At 47.5% G+C, this 24,909-nt stretch overlaps 1 protein-coding gene across 1 annotated transcript in view; it reads left to right on the plus strand.

Moving 5' to 3' along the window:
* Positions 1–24,909, plus strand: part of Ia-2 (tyrosine phosphatase IA-2) — a gene marked incomplete in the record, with an annotated part of 628,737 nt that overhangs the window by 227,519 nt on the left and 376,309 nt on the right. The window contains 2 exon segments of the mRNA XM_077698486.1: positions 14,831–14,984; positions 22,204–22,290. Coding sequence (XP_077554612.1) covers positions 14,831–14,984; positions 22,204–22,290 — 241 coding nt within the window.

The raw sequence follows: 24,909 nt of genomic DNA on the forward strand, positions 1-24,909 counted from the left end.
AGCAACTACTCTCTGGCAAGAGCACACACAACCGGATGAAACAGAAAACAACTGACTTTATTGACATAACATGCAGTGGACGGGGAAAATATGGCCAGTGAATGCTAGAAGCATTCAACGGAGTTTACACGGGGAAAATGGACGCGTTTTGATATCAGGGGCGGCGTCCTGCGTAAACTTATAGCTCGGATCGGTTACCATCTCTCTCTAGTAATAAGCCTGTGAGGCGTGATTATGATTTCGCTCCCAGCCGAATCGCACATTTAAGTTGTCTTCTGGCTCCTTGTCGTTGTACCAGAAACCAACTCTTGGCGGGAGGTGGCGCTGACTACCCTGGTTCCATTCGGTAGGGGAAGGTGGGGTATACACAACAGTTAATAAGCAGGTAAAAGCAGCAGAGACGACGAATTGGGTGCAGAGAAAGGAAGGAAAAAAAAAACACGGAGACCTTTAGAACAGAGAAACTAGACGAGTCCAGGATTCCTGCCCAAGCGCCCCTAGTTCTCAAAGCTGCCACCACGTGCCGTAGCGGAATGGAATTTTGCCTACACGGGCTATTTTCCCTCATTCTTCTCGGGGCGGTCGCGGCGTTCGACCGGTTTGACTGTCAAGTGCGACGGCGCGGTCAACTCCTTCTCCTCAAGTTAATTGTTCGTCTGTGAGCGGGGAGTCACTTCAATAGAGTTCCCCCGCGACTATTGTGGGATGGCAAGAGGATGCGTCAGAATAGTTGAAGCTTGAGCCGGTTGGTGCAAAAGTTGGGACGAAGCGAAGACGAGACACACACAAGCGCTTTGTGCTTGTCTCGTCTTCGCTTCGTCCCGTTCATTGCGCTGCTCTCTACTCTTAAATCAGATGCCCTCTGCGTTAGGATTTTGGCAGAGCTTGGAAATGTTGTCCGCTGCGAAGTAATTCACGACTACTACTAGATATACACCATTTTCCATAAGCAGCCGGGAAAGGGGGAAAATACTCTCAAACCAGTTCTCTCGGCGGCCGACCAGCGTTGCCTGTGCGCGCTGGGCTGTTAAAATCGCCCGGCGCGGTGGGCTCCGCAGCGTAGTTCAGCAGTATTTTGCACCTTGTGCTTAGTTTTTGCGGAACTTTCAACTGTTTTAGCCAATGCTGCGATGCCGTTCAAGGCGCAAACGTCGCTTGGCCAGCACTGCGCGGTGGTGGGTTATTGAACAACCAGAGAAAGCGAGAAACAGTCGCTGACAGCACGCATGTGCACGACACCGCCTGGAGAAAATGCACTGCGGTCGCGGCGTGTTTTTGCTGCATCACTTCCCAACGCACACCGAGTTGAGATATCGGTGGATGCCGTTGATAAACCGCAACGACTTTGTACCAACGACCAACTCCAGGGTTTGTTGGGTGCACTTGGACGGCAAGCAGACGGAGCAAAATCCATTCATTACACGCAATGCTGCGACAGGGAAGCGAACCCCCTGAAATGTTAGAAGCAACTTTATCTTTTACAATACAGCATTGATTGATTGGTTGATTGATTAATTGATTCATTATGGTGTTTAACGCCCCAACGCTTCATGGGTCATATGAGGCGCGCCGCAGTGGAGGGCTCCGGGTTAATTTTGACTACCTGGGGATCTTTGACGAGCGCCGATACAATACAACATTACAATAACTTCTGGTTCTTGTAGTCAATTTAAAATACCATATATTGTTTGTCATTAAAGCCGATTGGCATTAAACAATCCCCTTTTCATTTAATGTAACCTTTAAAATCACGGCGTTTTGTTTACTTTTTTTTCAGGCCAACGCATTACACTGCCAAACGATATGAAAAGATAACTTTCTCCATCGCACACTGCTGGTCGATAGCAGGATAAGCAGGCAGCCCAATGTGGAAACGCAGCTGGAGATACGCGTGAACGATGCATTTGGAAAATAGCTCAACCTGTTCACAACGCGGTTAAAGGAAAAGCTTCTACTCCTTTTGCGTTGACACGACATCTAAAGTATTACAATACCAAAACAGTTACTGCTGCAAGCAGCGGTTTCACAAAGGTGGGCTCCGAGCGACAGGCCACATGCGCTGCGCAGAGTTAGGTCAATAATAATCCCGATCATGATCAACCAATATTAACTCGCCCGAACGTCGACCCTTTGGCTCAACCTTCGAATAGTAATTTGACTGGTTGTGCGGTCGTGTTATTTTTCCGCCCAGGTAATTTCGTTTCGTCAGTAACCGTCATAAGTCTAGTTAAGAAAAATTATATTATATTACAGCGTCGCAATCGCCTCGTCGTAAGTCCATCGCGAGCCCGGATCACCGTGACCCACATATGCTGTGCGCGCTTTGCATTCGACGTCCGCGCTTCCGTAAACATGACTAATCGGCGAACATAACAAGCACGGTGACATTGAAAACATGTATTTACTCCCCGACATCGATTTCTATGTCAGTCGGTGCCATACCGATTCGTTTGCATCGCGGAACTGCGGAGCACCACCGGCACCACCACCACACTGCTACTGCTGCTCGCAACAGCCGGGATCGGCATTTTCCGCTCTGGCAGTAAATTAAGACCTAAAATCCGTCTGCAGATGATGAAAACAAAACAGAACACACACACATACAAGCACTGCAACCGCTAACTTAACGCCAAACCACTACGGTTCACTTGGTAATGCACGGGTACCGAGCAGACGCACGGAAAGAACGGAGCACTTAACAGCCCAGCGCGGAGGTTTCGGCGGTCGCTTCATAGACGGCGCTAGCGGTCCGGTCAGAAAAAGCAAATGGCGGCGCCCACCTCTAGCAAGGAAAATGGTGTATACGGCTTATGTCTATCTACGACGCTATTTTCCTGTTTATCGCACATTTCATACCACCAGAAAAAAAAAAAAAAGCATTCGATAATAATTACTTATTTCGGACAGCTACAACTGCGGAACGATATTTTCGAGTAAAAAAATGCTACGGTAGCAGCCGCCGTTTCTTTCTTCCGAAGTTTGGTATTCTTGAATGGCTTTTGAGAAAATTCAAATTGCAGGGACGCATTAATTACGTGAGCAGAAAGCATGAAATTTCAAAACGCGTTCAAAACAGTACCTGCGAGCGATGTTCCCGGTGCGTCACCTTAGCTACTTCAATGAAGTTCTGGAATTGATTCATTTTATGACATCGTGACGTATCAATAATTAGTTTTAGAATTCCTCTGTCACTGCTCATTATTACCTTTCCGCACGATGCGAACTCACGGACACACCACTAGAGATAAAGATTTGTAACTAGTGTTTCAACTAAGGGCTTAGCTTCCATATGAGTAATATTCTACATATATTTATTTATTTATTTATAACTATCTCTCAGTTTCCTCGATAAGGCATTGAGTAAGGTAAGCTAAAAAAGACACAAGTACAAGTTTTAGCATGTGTAACAAGTAATGCGTGAACGGGGTATATAAAAATGAACGCTAAACATAAGAAACGCATAAAACAAACCTACACATAAATGAGGATCTCACCTCATGGCAGAACAAAAACTGCAATTCACTGCACGGATATCGCGTCTGATGAATATTAAATTTTACTGCATTTCCTGCAAACGATGTCGATTGCATGAAGACTCCTAACCTTAGGTGGCTTCATTAATTTATGTTGCCGGTCGCCCTCCAAGCCCGTGGTAATCGCGAGAATTATTCGTTTTAAAAAGTATTCACATATACTGTTTTCTTTTCCGTTTTTCTTGTTTTTCTAGAAATAAGAATTCCCGTTGCCAACACACCATTTACCACAGCAGAATGCCTTTGAGGCGATATAAGAATAACAAGGACACTGCGCTAACATGAGTGTTCACTGTATATGAACTCCGAAACGTATTGTAGAAAAATTCTGAATTTAAATCACCCCGAATATGTGTACTCCAGTTACAAGGCTGAATACAATCCGCGAATTGGAGTGAATTGGTAAACATTCATGTTGGATACACATAAAGGAGTGCGGGGGTCACGAGCAATAGCGTTAGGTCAAAAGGGGGAAATCCCCGCTTCACGTTTTATGAGGCGCACCACAGTGGATTCCTCCGGATTAATTTTGAACACCTGGGGATCTTTAAAGTGCGCCGAAATTCCGGACACACGGTCGTTCTTGCTGTTCGCTTCCACCAGAAAAGCGGCCGCCGCAGCAGGGAATCGAACCCGCGTCCTTGTGCTTAGCAGCGCAACGCCTAAGCCCCGCTTTACCCACACCCTCTCTTTTCGGAACCGGCTTCCGAAACAACGACAGCGAGCCGCCTCATGACAAATACATTTTTTAGGCGAAGCTCATTTGAATATATAGTGTTTTTTGTATTTTGCATGTATGCAAACAAAAACTTACGTATCTGAAGAGTGAGGCGTTCTTTACCGTGGGGCGTTCGAAAAAAAATGTCCCGGTGTAGGCATTGTCAGTACACGGTCACCACCAATGTCACTCGCCGTTCTTGACCTCAAGCTTATGCGTCTCAGCACTCGATCCGCACCATCAGTAGACTAGTTAATATGATGCACCGTCTGCTCGTTCGCTAGAGTCAAAATAAAAGTGCGTGGATAAATGTATATGTCTTCCTTGAAGATGCCCATCGTCAACTTTCAACAGAAATTAAATTTGTTTACACCTTTCCGGTAAATTTGGCGCCACCTGCGTGTCACGTACCAAGACAAGCTTCGCTGGTAATCCACATTCACCTGGAATGTCTCGTGATTTTTCTTTTCGATTATTCCTCACAAAATTGGGAGCTATCAATCTACATTTAATCTACTATAACACTTACATGTTCCAGCGTGACCAATTCGACACTTATTGTTGCTGCAGACATACATTCTTACGCAGCAATATTACCACTCCAGGCATATCGGATAATCTAAAAAAAAAAAAAACCGCGCAAATTAACGGGGACAAAAACACACGAAGACAGCACAGAAAACCCCGTTAATTTCCGCGCAGTTTTTTTTTAGATGCATTATTACCAACTCGCCCAAATCTCAACCCTTTTACATCGGATAACTTGGAAACCCGCTCAAAACATTTTAAAAGTGTAGCTTTTCTGTGTGGACTCAACACGCAAACCCTTCTGTCCGTCTGGGGTGCAGGATGTGCCAGACTTTCCTGCATGCGAAAATTGTAAGAATAAAAGGCCCTGAACCTTCGTGTTTTAATACAAGGGCACTCATATCGGCCTTCCCAGGGAAATCGAGAAAACGGCCGCAACAGTACTCAACTGTCGTCGTCATGATTCCACAGCTCAGACGACAAGGACAGAAAGAAAAACGCAAGACAGGCGCTAAGTACGACCGGCGCATGCGATTCGCATGCGACTGATCCGCCAAAACCCGTCCTAACAATCAGTCGTAACGATCAGTCGCACGCGAATCGCATCCGCCGGTCGTTCACGTGTCTACCGCTTTAAACAAGTCCTCGCCAAAAACGAGCATCTGCAGTATCTGCGAGCTTCCAAAAAAAAGTGAAAGGTATGACATCATGAAAAGTATGTCATATATGTGGGCTTTTGTTTCCGTTCCATGGATGTATTATATATACATGGTGGTTTCGTCAATAAACTTTCAGCGCCTGTTTGGCGTCCTTTCTTTTATCTTTTTACTGGCCTAAAATAACGTAAAATTACGAGCAACAACAGTTGTAATAAACACGTTCGATTTGCGTGCTTGCAACTCCCATGTTAACAACGGGCGCGGATTTTGCTGCCTCAAGCGCTCGCTCGAATTCGTTTTCGTACCGAAACGACCTGTACCGAACCGCCCTGTACCAAAATGTCCTGTACCGAAACGTCCGTGTACCGAAAAGACCGCACCGAAACGCCCTGTACCGAAACGACCAGGACCCCCGAAATGTCCGTGCACCGAAATGTCCGTGTACCGAAAAGACCGTACCGAAACGCCCTGTACCGAAAAGACCTAGACCCCCGGAATGTCCGTGCACCGAAATGTCCGTCCACCGAATTGTCTGCGCCGAAATGTCCTACACTGAAATGTCCGGATCCCCATTTGACTAAAATGCCACCTTTGAGCTGACACACAACGTTTTTCAAAACCATTTGATTGAAATGCCGTCTGAGACAAAAGAGCACGACTATCGACCTTTAAAAATCTCCAAGGCCTTTGAAACGCGAAAGCTTGTACTCTCGCACCCAGTTTGTTAGTGCCGACTTGCAATTATTTGCGAGTAAAACTTTGTTATTAAAGAGCTCGGTCATAATCACTTTTCTTTTGTTTTTGTTTACTATCACTTGGTCGACTACTAGAAAGTAGCTTAGACTCCCAACACCAGTGGTACGAAAAAAAAAACTGCCTATGTTGTGCAAGTTTTGTGAGCCGCGGGATGACGTGCCTTCGAATATCTCTAAAAGTTCGTATGCACACGTGCTTGTGGGGTCGCAAATGATCGTCATTCAGCGGAATCAATGGGAAATTGGGTAGGCCCATTACCAATTGGTTCCTCTGTAGGACCCACACAACATGCAGTGAAGGTAAACTTTTGGCTGCGACCTGTCTGGTTGGGAGGCTACAAATGAAAAGCTATAATTACACTGCAAACAATGTTACAATAAATGGAAAAGCCGACGTTTCACAACCAGCTTTCTTTCTCAGGGGTGACTGGGGTCAGCCTGCTGCCGCGTCCGATAGCCTTTCAACGCGTTAGGTATCTCACAAAGCGCAGGCCATGCGCAGGCTGTCTAGCGCAGGCCATGCGTGTACACAAAAGTGAGAGTCCCAAGGTAGCGATTAAGGTATCGTGACGTTGCGCCTCCATGTTTTCGTTCTCGACGATGGCCGTCCCGACGAAGTCGTTTCTGTGGCCGGGTGCATGGCAGTGCTATAGCTCTTTACTGCACAACAAAGAGCCACCGAAGAAGCCCCCGAGGACACAATGACCAGTCTCATTCGCCCCAGTGTCGCCCATCTCAAGGAACAGGCTTGCTCCCTGCACCCTTCCGCGCGTCGCCGTCATACCTAGGGCCTTAGTCATACCGATGGCGCCCCTTTCCAGGAATCGCTCCTTTTTCGCCCCGTTGGCCTCCGCGGCTTCAAGCCGGGTATAATAACACTTCCGACATTGTTGGATGCAGACGTCTCCTCGCCTGCTCCCAGTATAATAGGAAGGAACTTTTAATCGGCTGGTGTGGCGAGAGCTGCAACAGTTGTTTCGGCGCCCACTTTGCACAGTGGAAAAGCACAAATGGCACCCCCGACATAGGAGGCTGGTTCTCCAGCAATAACCCCCCCCCCCTCCCCCCCCCCCCGGTCAATCCCCTTAGCAACGCCACTGTAAGTGCGATCGCTGATTATTTTTGAGTATAACCAGAGTCCTTCAATACACCGAATGGAACGACAACGGGGTGATAGAGAATATCAGGAAAGGCGAATGCACACGTGCTTTAATTAAAAGGCACTTTGGTTTCTTTCCTTTTTATTTTTTTCGTGACGGTTGAGGGGCTCATTAAACGCGGAAAGTTTGGTCTCTCTCTTGGTCTGTTTGTTAGCCTGTCTTTCTGTTCTTCGATTCAGCCGCCCGGCCAAAGTTAATGCAGAGGAGAGTTCTAAACAATTAAGTCCGCTGGCAATGTCAATACTTGTGATTATTGTTGAGCCGAAACAAAACATTAGGTATATTTGAAATAAAACACCAATACATAACATATATTTGCATTGTTCCTGAGAAAAATTCCAAATGAGTAGTCCTTGAGAAGTTAATTATCTGTACGTATGCTGCAGAAAACATTATTACAAAGCATTTCCAACTTCTGATAAAACAAACAATGCAAACCCGCCGCAGCCCCTGCTAACAACGAAGCCGGGACGGAAGTGTGCGGCGATAAAAAGAGAGAGAGAGAGAGAGAGAGAGAGAGAGAGTAATTTATTGCATGGAAAGAAAACACAGAGAGGTCGGCCTGATCGTATAGTCTCTGACCTGCTACTTTGAGTGGGGGTGGGCAAGGGGGAAAGAGCATAGATGGAGAGGGTGACAGGTATGACGAATATAATAGGTACCTTCCGTAATGCCTTTCTAAAAACGCCTTATTAAGCACTTGCGTTATAAAAAAAAAACCAACGCATACAAATGCGGAATGCCGAGAAATTGCCCTACATCATTTAGCGGTCTAAAAAGGCACAGGTTCCTTTTCCCGCGCAGTGGCTCCCATTTCCGCAGCCTTTGTCGTAGGGGATCCGCAAAGTGTGAAAATAAAATAGTTACTCTCACTGATTTTTGAAGAAAAAAAAGCGATAATAAGTCGTCAAAACACGACCGAGGAAATACGGTGATACTGTCACTGATTTGTTATATAAAATACCTAATAAGTCGCTACAAAAAGAATAATGAACAATTAGGTTTTATAAATGCTACAAATATCCCAGCTAATATTCAACAAATAAACGGAAGTTTTTTTTTTTGGCAAGGCCGCACAACCAACTGCTGGCCTGAAATAACGCAGAACTGCGAACAAGAACATCTGTAATAATTAGGTACGAAACAACGCGCGCAGCCTACAGCGCATGCCGGAATTCGCCTTTGTACCGAAACACCCGTGTCCCGAAAGGTCCGTGTCCCGAAACGCCCGTGTCCCGAAAGGTCTGTGCGCCGGAAAGAGCGTACCGAAACGCACTGTACCGAAACGTCCTGCACCGAAAAGACCGCAGCCGACCGCGGAGGCTATGGGGGCTGTAGAGGATGCCGGCCACTACGAGAGAGGGCACCACACGTTCTCACTCTCTAACCTGGCATCAGACTCCAGACAAAAAGTGCCCAGTAACATTTTTCTGTGAACCAATCACGTGGAATTTTATGGCGTCTTGAAGTTAACATACTGTAGTACTCAACTCCGGGAGAGCAATTGGATATCTGATCTTGCAGCGACACAGTGCTCGATTTAGGAGAGCCAAGTGGTCCATTTTTCAGAGACTGCCCATAGACGCCATTGACAAAAAGTTATATGCCCAGGTAACACGCATCGTTCGAGTTACATGATTGAAAATATACAGTAATGGAGAGTGAAAGCTGTTCTGCATACAACCGGGAGAGCAATTAGCTCACTGGTTTGGGTGAGGAGCTATTGATTTTTCATTTTTCGCTCCCTTCAGTTACGGAGCGTCGCGCCGCCACACGCCGACAGAAGGCGCTGCTCTCCGCGGAGGCGCTTGGGCAGGAATCCTGGGTTCGTCAGGAAAGAAAGTTTCTATGGCAATACTCGAGGCAGTGCATTGCTCTTTGAAGCAAGGGTGAGGTGCCTAAGAACACGGGCATATACGGCTATCTACAGGCAACAGGACGAAACTTGTGTATGCTGCGGCAGGGATCGGGAAACCGTAGGGCATATTGTCATAGACTGCACAGAGATACGACTGCGGCGAAACGATGGAGAAGCTACGTTGACGGAGGCTTTGAGAGTTGCTGGGAGGGAGAGCCTCAACTTCAGCGCCATAGAGGTGACGAAGAGGCGGGTGGAGTGGTGGTGGAAGAAAAGTAGGGAACAGAGTGGGACGTAGGATGAGTAATATGCCGAAATAGAATAAGAAGGGGTGAAGGTAAACAGGAGTGAAAGGCCAGGAATGGGGGAGGGGGGGGGGTGCAAGCGATGGGAGGCTAAAACGGGGGGGGGGGGGGGGGGGGAGGGGGACAGCCCAATAAGTTTGGGAAGGGTAGGGCAAACAAGTAGAATAACACAGGCAAGTCTGTTGGTGACAACCGACGTTCCGATACAAAGGGAGGGCCTCTAATAATCATCATCATCACCACCACCAACAATCCTCGTTGCGGGCTTGCTTAGCCAATTCATCGTGGGGTCCTCACCAACTCCCGCGGAGTGGAGAGCCAAGTAGCGTGAAGGGGCGTACATTTGCGTGAGGAAAATGTGGAATTACGGCAGCCTATGTGGAGCCTAATAAAGCATCTTTAAGCAGCGGTATCTGCGGAGGCGGCCAATCAAGGCGGCAGTAAACGCACACAGCAAGACACCGGAGTAGCAAGGAACATACGCAAGGATTGGCTGAGAGGCGCGAATTGTTTGGGCGACGTTAAGGCTTTTCTTGAGCAACGAAGACACATTTTTACACTCGTTAGAAGCAAAGAACGAACCAATAGAATATTTTCACGTAATGAAAGATGTGGTATTTTACAACCTTTTTTTTTTTATTTTGCATACACGGGCATACTCGTATATCTACATCTTTAACTATATTTCTGGTGCGGTTCAGAGCTAGCTGCTCCGTAACATGCTTTTGTATCGGTTAAGGTTAACTTCGGAAAGTCCCCACAAACTTAAATGGTTTTTCGAGTTCCCGCATTAACGGAAAGTGGCAGTACTTACTTCATGAAAAAATATTCCGATGTATCCATGAAGCAATGCTCATGGAGTTCGCCTCCATACCTATTTTCCTTCCAATTTTTCTTTTCTGCTTCTTGTCATTTCTCACTAAGCGCGAACCCTGTATCCCACTCCCATCATTTTCTTACCACACGAAGAGTTTCCTCCCGGCCAGAGGGGTCACGACGCGAACCCGACAAATGATGGATGCGTGGCGCTCCCGCGGCTAGATTGTCTTATCATAGACTGGTCCGCTTCATAAAGTAAAGAATACAGAGAAAAAAAAAATCTGGGGCTGCCGTTGGACCATTCTGTGGGACGAAAAGGAACGCAAAGAGGGGAAGTGGCTGGCGTAAGAGAACCGACTTCTCCGGGTCAATTGGCTCGTCCTGTTTTGGTGGCTTCTGCGGAAATGGAGACGTATACGGTCTCCCAGACGCCTGCCGCCAGCTCAAGTCGGTGACTGTATTGTTAGCAGCCCAACTCTCTTTTTATTAGCGCGGGAAAGAAAAGGCAGGGACGGAGCTGTTCGGTGAAGGACTTGTCCTGCCCTCTTGCCTTTGATTGGTGGGTTTGATTTTGGCGCCAATGGCTGGAACAACTAATGAACCTAATCACAAACAGTCCGGGAGAAAGCTTGTCGTGTAAGGTGCCTGTATTAAGGTGTTGTAATTGGGGCTATTGGTCTTATAAATACCAGCATTCACGAGCTTTGTCCATACAAGGTGGTGTTTTTTTTTTTTTTCAATTTTTGAGCTCTTGGCCAGGTAGACGTGTTTGCGTGCGTATGTATAAGTGATACCGGGTTTCCGCCGAGGCGCGGCACGACGTCGTAGAATGTGCGGCACATTGTCCAATTCGGTTGATGAGAGGCGGATGGCTGCTTCAGTGCTACTGGCAAGGAGTATGCGACACCTGCATGCAACAAAAATTGACAGGTTGGCACTTAAAGGGGCACTGAAGGTAACTGGCAGGTTTGGTTCGCACGATAGTTCGACTGCCCCGTAGCTCTCTCAACATTTATTCGCCGGTGAACGAGGCTTTCATTGTGGAGAAATTGCCAATTGAAAAACGTGTTTCTTTCTCTCATCTTCTTCGCACCACTTCAATACGTTTCGCGTTAAGAAAACGGCGACTTGAAACGAGTAAGGGAGTGGTGTGGCCTAAAAGAACAACTAAAACCTCCCAAGTGAAACGTCTCGGCCGCGGCCGCTACGCCGATCCTGCAATCCCCATCGCAACCGCCAGCGGCGTTGCGGATTGGCAGCTTGCGAATCTGGGCACGGCTTCACCTATACCCTTACATTTATAGTTTTTTGATGACATATGAAAGTTAATGAAAGATTATACGTGTTAGTTTGAAAGCTTGCGGGTGCGATTTTCGGTCTGTTGTTCGTCACGTGACTCTTGGCACATCCGATCAGTTGCTGTTTACGACAACTCGGCTGAGCGACTGATAGCTTCTTTTGTCGATTATTTACAAATTATTTTAAACGTACTTCCCCAGTGATTGGTATATACGCCTTCTGAGGACGCCAATATATCTATTTAGATCAACTTCGGTTCTCTTTTAAGTGTCCCTTTAGAGCCTCATATGAAACAAATTAGGACATAACGCAAATGACAGGCGTACGCCAGCACAAACACCTTATCGTGCAAGACAGACAGACAGACAGACAGGCAAACAGACATACAGACAGACGCACCTCATATCAAATCACTGAACATCGCGTTTAAATTTTTCATGTTCCCTTTGTTGTGCGTGCATCAGACAGTTTTCGTTCAGCGCCTGCAGGTGCCCAGGCACTCACATTCGCGCGCCGAGCACGCACGGGACCTCTGTTCCGCTCCGCCACTGCGCGGGCGCGGCGCGTGCTGACATCACTTGCCTTCTTACTTCCCCGCTGTGCTACCGTTCGTTCTTTCCCGCTCGACGCTGATGCTGCACCATCGTTCGTTCTGCCGCGTTCGGTAGCTCTTGCTTCGGAGTGCGCGTCCAAAATTCAGATGCGCGCTAAGGTTTCCTTTGGTCGACAATCCCAGTGATTGCGCGCTAAAATTTTATGCTGTTTTCGCAGTTGCAGTTACTGGAACTTGGCTTTGTAAATTTTTTCCGACAAGCCATGCACTGGTAAATCACTGTGTGGGTCCAGCCGTTACAAAAACCTTTGCGGTAATACATCGCCGCACCGCGATCGTATCCCGTGCTTCTGTGGTTTCCTCTTTCTTCTCAGAAACAGCAACAATGCTTTTTTATATTTTGTACGGCTTACGTTTTCCGGAATGTTCAATGTGCATTACCCATGAATGCTTACTGCCAGCGCTAAAAGCCGTGTACACATTTTCAGAAGAAAACCTACCAATAGGGAGCTTGCTACGCATACGAGGGCGCGCTGCTCCACCGTGTCAGCGGCACCATCGGCTGCCCCGTGTAAGGATATGCGCACAGCAGCCACCTACGAGACAGGCGTTTGCTAAGGCGAGCAATGTAATCCAGCGAGTTGAACTACCCCGAATTGACAGCTGTGAATTTGTTTATTGGAACGAATGAAGAAAAGGTTGTGGAATTTCTCAAGAGCAAGTACGTTTTCGACACATTTGGGTAATGCGGAGCCGCATATAATTGTGCTGTCAAAGATCGCTGCACCCGTCAATCAAACTGGAACCCCGTAAACAAGGACTCTTGCGCCGTTGAAATTCAGGTTTTTGGCTCCTTTTTTATAAACTTTCGAGCTGTCTACATGTAAATGGAAGTGCAACTCTTCAAGAACGACCAGCCTGACATTAACAACTGGGCAAAAAAAAAAAAAAAAAGCTTTAATACCACCTGGTTCATTCTCTCACCGCCTGCACTTAAGAACCAGCACAGGCTTACCACAGAAGAAAAGGACGTGCTTATGTTTTGAGGTAATTGTCTTGACAAATTGACCAGTTGATATCAGCGACATTCTCATCGAGAAAGGTGCTTACTACGCGCAGAAGTAACCTCGAAAGGAGTGACTGCTGTATTCTTCGTGCTACATCCGCCGCAAGCACTTCGCACTAAAAAGGAAATCGATGCTTATTCGCCACCGTTCTGGTATTCGTTCAGGTGCGCGCACAAAAGCTGTGCTTGCTGTCCTGCTCAGCATAAATGCAATAAACTGACACCAGGACAGGTGACAGGCGCTGTGAACGAATTCCATTGTCCTACTTTACATGAATCACTTTAAGCGGTGAGTTCGTTGCACTAAGCTGTCGATATTGCTGATAGTTCTCATTTTATCAATTGCGGCAGACGCAGCACGCGATAACAACACGTGACCGATCCAAAAAGTCTGCGCGTTTCTTATTCAGCGCAGTTATATTAGAGCACACACACACACACAAAAGAAAACAGGTTAAGTAACAATTTGCAATGCTCAACAAAATACAGGCATATATATCAACATGCAGGCATTGTACATAAAATTTCTATCTGCAGGAAGTGGCAGAACCTCGCGATGGCTCACAAAAGAAACCCGACAGCGTAAACAACAAAAAAAAAAGAAATCAACAAAATCAGCAAATCAACAAAAGGCTTTGTAGGTTCCCCAGCTCGGAATGGCTAAAAAGATTTGAAGACAGAAAAAGGATTACCCGATAAACACCAAATGCAGGAAACAGACCGGCAGTTTTTAACCGCATCCTCCGTCGTCAGCTATCCTAAACGTTTTGCATTAGGTCAGCGGGGAAAGTCGGAAATCTTGGATCCGTCGAGTGTCCACCACCAACGAAATGTGCGCTGCGTATTCTTATCCTCTTCACCGGCTACCACTCGCTCCTATCGACCCGATATAGAAAAAAGTCAATTTACACTCATCTTCCGCGTACGGACATACAACAAAATTTTCAAGCACTTCCTTCACGCGACGCACATTGCATATCCCTCGTCTACGGTGGTCGTGAAGGAATAAATATGCTAAAAATTGAAAGAACTTTGTTTCTAGAGGAAAATTAGTGTGATTTTTTGCGCAGTTCATAACGTAATGCTTCTTGCGCGCGGCGCAAACAACGAAGTCACCGTCACAGCATAATTACACGAGCGTTGCCTGCTCGGCTTCCCGCCGCGTATGTTTGGGAAGCACCCACGAGACGGCGCAAATGTCTTGTTGCACGGTGCCTACAAACGAAAATGTGACGCTCGTCGTACCTTCGTAAAACTTTTTCATGTTTTATGCTCGGTTCAACGTGGTTTATTTTGGAGTTCACAGTTTTTACTTTTGCTATACTAGGAGCGTAGAGTACCTGTAAGTGGCTTGCCGTTATTCGGAGCGAGCCCCACAAAATAGGATGGGTCCGCTCATTATACCTTTGATATGCTCCGCCCTCAGCCTCTTTTCATGACCAGATTATTTCCAATTCGGTTTGTACATGGGTGCTTCTGAGCTCCGATTTTTTCTTCAAATCTTCCTTCACCTCGTTTTCTGAGGCCACCGCTGCAGTGAACTGTTTACCCACTCGACCTCTTTGATCTGCTCGCAGGTCAGGCGAACGGAAAACGCCACGGCCTTCCCCCAGCCGGCTCCAAGGAGATGCTGCAGCACAGCTACCGCGGAGCGCTCGAGGCAGGTCCCACGCCGGATGGCTTCTACTCACCGTTGGACTCGAACAGCGCATATATCGTGCTCAATGAATCGTGAGTGTATTTTGAGTGGCTGGTCTTCTTTTAAAAGCAGCGTGCTCTCTCTCTCTCTCTCTCTCTCTCTCTCTCTCTCTCTCTCTCTCTCTCTCTCTCTCTCTCTCTCTCTCTCTCTCTCTCTCTCTCTCTCTTTGATGTGTGCGCAGACTGTTCATTATTGCTATTGCGGCGCAAATACCATGCACACAAAAAAGCTTAATTATAGCGAGCATGCTATAATCGCGTACAAAATTATTAACTTCAGGCTTCGCTCATTGGAGCCACCGTGCGAGAAGTGACGGATGATGTGGAATTAACTTGGACTTCCTGGGGACTAAAACTGCGTACAGATACATTTTGATTCTGCTGGAAATGTACACTCGCAATGCTAGGAAGCAATACGGCGACCTTGTGTAAGGCGACACATCAGCAAATACGCCACGGTAGCCGTTACACATCCACTGCAAACCACTTTGAAGGGAACTGTCGGCGCAGTTCGCCGGAATGCCTGCAGTTAGCCAGTAACCCCTATTTATACAGCATCCGGTTCCCACAACAGCACAAGCACATCTCTCTGGCGTCGCACTGTTAAAAGCAGATCTGGAGATTCTTATCAACCGTCACCTTGCGTTTGTATACGAAACAGAACACGCAGAAAAGGCTATGCTTCGATAAAATTAAGAATGGACCAGAAGAAAAACAAATAAAACCAAGGTACACGACATTTTAAAGGAGGTTTAAGTAATGTGCTTTGAAAAGCCAACAACTAAAATCGCCCCGGAAAGCGAAATACAAAAGAGAAATAAAGGTTGCAGAAACCTCCGTGCCGCAATAGTGCGTAAGAATTCTTTCCACGCACTCATCACCGCACATTATCCTTGTTACATGGGCGAATGTGTTCTAGTATGGCCCTCCATCATGTCGAGGTAGCGTGGTTGGTGAGCGGCTTGGACGAAAGTTGCCTACGTTCCGACCACAAAGAGCCAAAGAAAAGCTTGTTTAATGCGTGGTGAGTAGAGAAATTCGGTGGTACAGGAAGCAGCACACTGGCGTATTTAAAGCATGAAAACTCGAACGGAATGAGGAACGTTCTCCGCGATGGCCAAAGACGCGCTGGCGCTCTTTGAAAAGATAGCCTACATATAGTCTCGAATGCAACAGTCAAAACAAGCGCCGACACGTCCGAAGCAAAAAAAAAAAAAAAAAAAAACCCATGCAAAAGCACTCTCGAAGAGCCGGAGACGCGATGGCTCAGACATCTTGAGCAACCGCCGCGGCAAGCCCGATCATACGCCAGAGGGTTCTGGCCGCTCCATGTTTTCGAAGTCGCATGTGCGCCCCAGCGTGTACCAACTTGCACGTTTTAGTTCTTGAAGTAATCTTCGCAACACGCTCCTAAGCTCTGCAAAAAAGCCCGACGGCCGCTGGGCGCTGTTGAAGGTTGCGTGCCACGCGAACCCACTACCGCATTCGATTCGTAAACACCTCTACGTATGCCTGCGCAAAATTAGTTGTCCCAGCTTCTCCAATACGGTTGTTCGAAATTATTTCCCATGCATGTTTGCCATATTGTGCTTCCTTGTGCAATGAAATTCGATATCTGTCTGTCTGTCTGTCTGTCTGTCTGTCTGTCTGTCTGTCTGTCTGTCTGTCTGTCTGTCTGTCTGTCTGTCTGTCTGTCTGTCTGCCTGTCGCACTAATCAACAAAGGCTGTTATAGGTGTCTCCGCTGGTTAGTTGGTCCTCTGTGCGCTGGCAGTTGGCGGATAACTCATGTGACCCGATGGCGGTATGTGTAGCTGAAAAGGGAAGGGGGATAAGGCAAAAGTATGATAGATTAAAAGAGGCAGGGAGAGGAGAGGGGAGTCGTAGGAGGAGGAGAAGGGGGAGTAAAGGAGGGCATGCGAGTAGTAAACAAACGGCTGTAGGTGCATGGGTTGCACTCCAGATTTCTGCCAGACACGCATCGTGTACAGGTCTTCCTTCCAAGCAGACGGAGAAATTGTTGAGGCATTCCTGATAGGCAGCGAAGGGGAAAGGTGCGTCAGTGCACCGTACGTGGAGATGTCCACAAAGGAATCCAATTTTTTGGAGAGGGGAAGGTGGTTGCGCATGGGTGACGGATGAAGACTGTCCGCACATGTGCGTTTAATTCATTCCACGCGATATGGGCCGGTGCTGTAATGTGGCCTGTTATATGAGCGGTACCGTTTTGTTTGTCTTCGCTGCGTTTTTGTGATAACCCATTCAAATATCACGTACTTTTTGGTGCTTCCCTGTTTCTGTGGCATAACTTGAGTTCAAGTTGTAGCGTGTGTTTCGTCTCCTGTTTAGCTTTCTCCCTGTCTTAATGTTAACTGGTACGATGAACTCCTTAGTTAGTAACCAACTCGCCCAACTTAGCGCTTTAGGTAAAGAGAATGGGAGGAAGGGAGCGAAGATCAGGGAAGGGAAAGGGAAGGGATTATGTCCAGGGGGAGCAGCATAAGATTTCAGTGGCGGCCGAAACGCTATCGCGTTTTGCAGCGACTCCGGTGGATACTCGGCAATATTTTATCGCTCTGCCAATCCCTCGACGTCTTTGAAGCACATTTAGCAGACGAGATGGAGGCCCAGCCAAACTCGTACATTCTTTATGGTCCACTGCTGGGTCTCCGCCGGAGCACGGTCACCGTGCGTCGCCAGGATAAAGAGCGAAACGTCGACCTCGTGCTTACCCTTGCTTGCGGAGGACAACTTCACTTGCGACCAGCGGCCATCTCTAAGTGCACTTACGCACTCTAACTACCCTTGACAGCCAGCGAGTTTTTCAACATGCCTTATATTACCCGCGCGGCTGACTTATTGATTGAAGCATGCCGCAGCTTCGGTTTTTGCCCACAGAATTCTTGTTTGCCACGTATGTGAAGCACAAAAGCACCACGTAATAGCCACGGTTTCTTCAAAGCACCACGTACTAGCCGCGATGCGTTAAAAAAATTCCCGCGCCTTCCCGCGAGGGGAACACGAGTAAATGCAGAGCATTAGGGCCTCAGTACTGATTGAAGGCAGTGTTGCTTCCATCGCTTCTTCCGTGATGCTGGAGTAGCAGACACGAGTAAACGTGGGAGCGAGCGTCAACCAAGGAAGGAAGGAGCAACGCAGTGATTGAAACACGAGCGACCGCTAGCCGCTATATTTGCAGCGCGCGCAGTAGAGGGAGAGCAGTACGGGGGGGAGAGCGCGCATGCGCAAGCAGCGCGCGCCCTTCCACGCCCCACCACGCTGCTATCACGCACCTGTTACGCCGAGACCGCGACGGAGCGAACGGGCTGACTACGACGCATGCGCGCGCCAGCTGCTGTTGAGAGAGTGGAGGGAAGGATGAGAGGCGCACCTGCTGCGGACGCGGAGCTGTGGACGCCGTCCGACGCAGGAACAGGCGAGGCTAAGAAGTGCTCTGCATTTAAAATAAAAAGAAAATCACTCTTTTAACAGTGAAGCCTTTTAGCAAATCGTAATTTTTCGTGTCCGCAGTTAAAAATACCAAGAAATAGCCAGCGCGCGCACGTGACCACGTGCCTGGCGGCGACCGCCGACCAGCGTGCCCTGCGCACGTTTGTCAAGCCAAGCATACTCACTTAGGGAGATGGCTAATATTGCCAAACAAAAAATAAACTTCAGCGTTAGCCGTAATTGTGGCAACACCTGCTCCGAACGAGAAAGTCTCCAGCGTTCGCCGTAATTGTGACAATTGCTCGCAACGAGAAAGCCACGTCATAGCGTACGCCCCCCTCCTCCTCCCCCAAGGTGATGTCCAATGATTGGCTCTTCCAAAAAAAAAAACAAAAAAAAAAAAAACGAAGGAAGCGTACACATACAGCAACAATGATGGAGTGAAGGTCGTCGCGGCAGCGAAGAAGAAGTAAATCGGCGGCAATCGTAGACTTAAACTATCGTGATGGTCGTGAAGGTTGCGTACAGCTTCGCTACCTTCAAGTCTTACACGTTAGAGTGAGCTGCCTTCATTTTTTATATAATTCCTAATTTCAGGCCGCCTCTACATCGCCTTGCATAACGCGACGTTGTTCTAGATTTTATCTGTAATTTAAACACGCAGCTTAAGCACTGCCGTGAGCACACCTAGACTTGACTGCAGTCCCGTGATAGCGCTGGCACGGCACTGCTGCTCAGTCACCACCTGCCGTCGCATTGTCGCATGTCGCCACTGAGGCCGACGTACCCATACAGTTTCTTAGTAAGTATACTAGAGAGGAAACTGCGCCTTGTAAGCCATGCCGTCGTGGGGGTTCATGAGAAGACCCCTTTTTTTGGCTTGGGCTTGGCATGACAATTGGATTCTTAAGCGGTTCTTTGGGATTTGCTTTCTTCACTATGCATTAACACGTTTACGAGGTACAAGGAAGCCGAAATCCTCCCGTTTCTGTGGTAGCCGTGTTCAGTGAAACAGCAGGCAGTGCGTGATTTCCCCATACGTTGGTCATGTCGCAGTCGAAGGACGTATGACTGAGCGGGTAATATGCCACCGCGATTTGTAGCCGACGAAAGAAGAAATAAAACGTACTTCGACCAAGACAAGATACGACCACGGGGACACAACAGATACGGGCGCTTATATGCGTCCTATCTGGTCATCGTGCACGACTGTTTAACGCCAAGTTTTCTTTTTTTTCTTGTTAAACTAGGTGGCGGTCGGTGCACCGGTTCACCGCGAAGGCAACGTTTTAATAGGCACGCTCAAAAAACTTTCCAAACTCTTCAAGCAACTTATTATTTGCAATAATGGTAAAATTAATAAAATCACAGTCTCGAATGAGTTACCCCCCAAATATTAACCTTGTTCGTAACTACAACCTTGGCCTGCGGAATAGCAGGCATAACTGTTCCGGCAAAAATACGCTTTACTTCCTTTTTCTTTAGTTTTAAAACAGCCTTTTTTTTATTTTCCACTTACATAATTGCACACTATTCTTCGCGTTATTGTGGCACTTTGTTTAAATTTGCGGTCAATAAAACGTTTCAATCCAAGCCAATGATGAAACTAAGGCGCGCGCAATGTATAATGGCGGCCCATGACGACACAGACGGCCTTGATGTGAGCCGCATAGACGCTAGCGCCAGATTCCTCTCTAGTGTATATTGTAAGAAACTGTATGCACGTACCTACCCGTCCCTACCGCTAAATTATTGTCACGTCTCGCTAAACGTTGCGGCGCTACCGTGCCGAAGGGAGCTGCGCCAAAGCGCGTGGCAGTTATCGAATCGTTCACCCGCATATACCGCCTCAGCGCGGCGCTGAAGCAGCAGCATCAGCAGCGTACCGCGAGCACAGATCTAACCTGCGGCCGCCCGCGGATCCTGAAACCGCAGCGAGATGCTTCGCCGCGGAAACCCGCCTGCCTGAGCCACCACTGCGCACTCATTCCTTCCATGAAAGTTGCAGGGACGTTTTTAAGCGGGTCGTCCCGCAGACGCCGGGAGCTTCCTTTGATGTCCGGTCGACCGGGCGTTCCATCAAACTTGCCGACACCGCTGTGTACTCGTATGTATAGTGCGCGCCCAGACCCTGCCCGCATTACGGGTCTCGGGTCTATTGGGCGACCCCTCCTCCCTCTCTCCGCCCTCTGGCCCGCTTGGCACGGCTGGATGGAGGCGCGCGTTCCGGCTGGTCTCGCAACCCCCTCTTCTCCTCCCCCGGCTCCTCCCGGTCCTTCCAGGAGGCCCTTGCTCATTATTTGCTCGACCGTGTCGGTCGTGCAAGCTTATGGCGGATTCATATGCCGTGCCGTATGAGAGCGCCCGCCCAGCGCTGCGCCTTGCTTTGAGGACACGTCCTTGACGAATAACTGCGTCTTTTGCTCCCACGCTAAATGCCAGAGGCTTGCAGACTTGGAAATTATCTCACGAATATGTGCACAACGACATTAGCAACAAGAAGTAATCATTTTAAGGGGACAAAAAAAACGAGAGGGGAAGCGCTGCGCTTTTTCTGGCAGTTTGGACTCGAGCAATCTGCGTGGAAGCGTAAAAGTTTTGGGTTTTCTGCTTGAAGTTCCTGTATATACAGCTTTTATGTAAAAGTCTCGTGTCTTTGAAGCAGGAAGCGTTCTAGCGCGAGGCGTTGGAAAACGAGTGCCCCGGTGTTTTAGTACAGTGACCACTTAAGACGCCGACAGCCCGAGCCCCTAAGGTGCTTCGCCCCTGTTTATCTACGGTAGTTTTCTGAGATATTCTTTGCATACATATAAAAAATTCACACTGAAGAAGTAATTCAGTTTCATTTTCATTTCTTTTGCATTGATCATGATTTGAGCTTCTGTCATTAAGCGCAATAGCTTTTTTTGTGCGTACTCTGACCAGCAAAATGGCTGCGCCATTATTGAATACTTTGTTCGAAGCTAGCGCATGAGGACAATATACATAAGTTCTATATAACAGTTCGGCATCGTTTCAACGCTTTCTGGATGAACGATACATGCGTATGAAATATTTAGTAAAGGTAATTTTTAATTAATTGCAATTGTACGTCTCCCTGCAGCATCTGTAATCGAGGGCCGAAAAATAAAAATCGCAAGCACTCGCACGCCATGAGTGGTCTTTTTGCATTTTATTTCAAAAGAGAAAGATATCGACTGATACGTTTACAGCCATTCACGGGGGATATAGTCAGCGCAGGCAAGACAAGAAGAAACTTGCGAAACTGATAAATCATGCTTGAAAAATTGCTGCAACGCCCAGGAGCGAGCAAAAAAAAAAACTTTCTGCGAGTGAGCTGCAAACATATACTACAGTGAAGCTTCATTAGTACGTACCGTATTTACCGAATTCCAACGCGCACCCAATTCACGTCACCGAAAGAAAAAAAAAGTTCTAGTTTCTGACTCCAACGGGCACGAGATTTTAAATCCTATTTTTTTTCCCGAAAAAAAAGTAAGGGTTTGAATATGAAAAATACGGCAGTTAACGTTGCTGCGGAAGCCGTAGTTTATGAAGTAGTCATTCGGAGCCTCCAAGTCCCCATTCCAAACTTCGTTGCACCTGGTCAAGCCGCGCACTATAGTGTAATGCCTAATGGTTTTGCTTACCCACTAGGCACGTTGTTATCGAGGTAGTTATCAAGGTCGTTATCGAGGTAGTTATCTTATCAAAAGGCAGAACAACGCTGTTCGCTTTTCTAGTCGTATAAACGGCACGAATAGAGCACGGTCTTAAACTTCCCTTCGTTTTTATATTCGCAGGCCCCTGACTCAAGAAGATGGCGACAAGTTGGTGTCGGCGTTGCAGCGAGTGCTTTCGCTGTCATCTGGCACACTTTCCAACGTTCGGTGAGCATTTTATAGCTAATTTTTCGTAGGTTTTACGAGTAGAGTAGGTATTCACGATTGTAGAAACACGTTTTACACAGGTAGCGTGCTGAACTAGTCAAATTAATGGCTTCATTCATCTAGGTGCAGTCTGTAAGCATCTTCCCTGTTTCAAATGATAGCCTGAATGATGTCCTGTCGGCTCAAAGTCTACCGAGAGCAGTTTCCGGTGGTATCACCAAAACTCGAACACGTATCTGCTGACTGCGCAGTATCAAACTCCTTTGAAATGGAACCACTCAGCTGCCTTTCGTGGTCTTGCAAAAACATTTATTACCGCTGACTGAAAGTTCCAGTTCGCACTGGTCGGTTGTGGCCTTAAGCTGAAATCTTAACTGCCAGGAGAGAAGGGCACTTTGAGTCCAATGCATTCACGGGCGAAAAACACAGCCAACTACATCATTGTGCGTAGATGCCCTCTACGTATAAGAATTCAGTACTAGGGTCCGAAGAAAAAAAAAAGGCAATTCCTGGTCGCGATTCTGCTCGCCTTATTCAAAGAAGCTAGACTTCTCAGCCGAAGACATTGCAAGCCCTACGCGCATGGGGCATTCAGCGGCGATATTCCGCCTTAGGGAACCGTGGACGGGTTCCATCGACGTTACAAATCGATACAAAGTGAGCGCGGAGGAAGGGAAAACTCAGCACATGTGCCTTGGCACCATTGGGAACAAGACGGCCTCGAATTCAGCGTTCCCCTCGCGGCAGGCTGGGTGGAGAGATTTGTATCCGCCGAGACTGCGTTGTGCCCAAGCCTGTCGAGGCAATTACGAACCGTTTATTGAACGTGTAAGAAGAAGAGGATGAAAAAAGATGGCGTACAAGGAAGGCTACGGCTGCCTCATTTCGTGTCTTGCTGCCCGACGGAGCTGCTGGAAGCCTGGCGCTTCGCCGCCTATTCGCTCGCGCACAGATTTCGTTGTAAAAACTCATTAACTTTTCTTGAACGGGGCAGCTACGGAAGGGGTGGCTCTTTTCCTTCCTCCGGAGTCCCGCGTTCGGTGCTGTTCTTCGCATTGTTTTCTTTTTCTTTCACTCAGTTGTTTCATTTCCAACCCAATGCGCTGCTGAATTCATTATTCGTTTATAATTTCAATTTTAAAATTTACGAAAAGCTGTAAGCTGTGCTCCTGCTCCTACATCAGCTTTTTTTTTAAAAGAAAGGGCAGTTTCGATCACGGACATATTTTCCGGGCAATCAATTTTTATACTATTTCTTACTGTTATAACGGCGCGACTCGTTAGAGGAGTGAATAGTTGTAGGTGATTAATGTAGAGCCGCTTCTCTAGGCAGAGAGAGAAAAGAGAGAGGGAAGGGGAGTGGCGAAAGAATGATTGTGTTCTTGAACATCTGTGGACATCACTGTTCAAGTAGTACACCTCTCTCTTTCAATACGCCTCTTAGTGTACTTCATGACGGTGCGGAGTTTTACACCTTTGAGGTTATTATAGATGCGCGGCCGTTCGCCACGTTTGACCGCTAGAGATATTAGTCTGCAGGCGCAACAAGTATCACGTATTTCGGCATAACAGTTACTTTTAGTGAAGTTGTGACGTGTGGTGGTTATAATGTACACTCAGCTTCATTACATGGGCTTCCATTGAAGGTCCAGTAAAGCGGTTATAACCCATGTCCTAACGCACGTGATTTAGAGCAAAGTATACCCCGCACATAACGCATTAAAAGTTGTATAACTGTGCCGAGTATCACGTGATTCTGAGCAATAGTTAGCAGCGAAGCTGTGCCGACGTCTGGCAAATTTATTCACCGCTCCGCAGTTTCAACTGCACGGTTTGCTACGAAGGGGGTGCAGTTGCTGGGAATGGCTGTAAAACGTTACCACCTCTTCCTCAAAAAGTTCAGAGAAGAGCCGAAGCTTTACAACATAAAAAGTGCGTCAAAAGTGCGACAAAACCTCTGCAAAAAGTGCGTCCAACCTTCGCTGAAAGTGCATCCAATCTAACGTCAAACCATCAGAGACCCGCACCGCAAACGAAGAACGAACCCACGCGACCACGCGACCACGTGACCACGCGACTAAGTGAACGCATTTACGAACGATCTAACTGAATACCAATCCGTGGTTTAGAAGATAAAGGCATACTATTGTACTCCATCTTCAAGATCGACCTCTGTACTGTCTTATCTAAACTGTTCCTTCTCGCAATTTTCGAGTAACCGCTTTGACTCAATGTGTAATTTCGTTTACATGCACGCGCCGTGTGTCCAGAGTATCAGACTTTTTCGGTCGACGAACCGATTTACGGGGAAATGGAATAGTTTTATTAAAGGATGTCATCGTCCCCACTAAGAAAGCTTTTGTTTTAAAAAAATATCTATATATATCACGTTTGTCTGGTGGGAAGTGGGAAGGGCTCCCCTGCGGCGCGCCACAGATTCCACCTTCAGCCGAACCCGAACCTTAAAGATGCGGGGATGCACGCATCCCCGCACGCATCCCCGGGATGCACGCATCCCCGTTCGTGCATCCCCGGGGATGCACGAACGAAGATGCGGGGATGCACGCTGCCACAGCAATAGGCATGCGCTTGACACCAGGGCATCCTCCTGGCTGTGTT

Source organism: Haemaphysalis longicornis, unplaced genomic scaffold (assembly GCF_048455015.1).
Source record: "Haemaphysalis longicornis isolate Haplotype H1 unplaced genomic scaffold, Haemaphysalis longicornis Haplotype H1 scaffold_2, whole genome shotgun sequence".
Classification (NCBI taxonomy): domain Eukaryota; kingdom Metazoa; phylum Arthropoda; class Arachnida; order Ixodida; family Ixodidae; genus Haemaphysalis; species Haemaphysalis longicornis.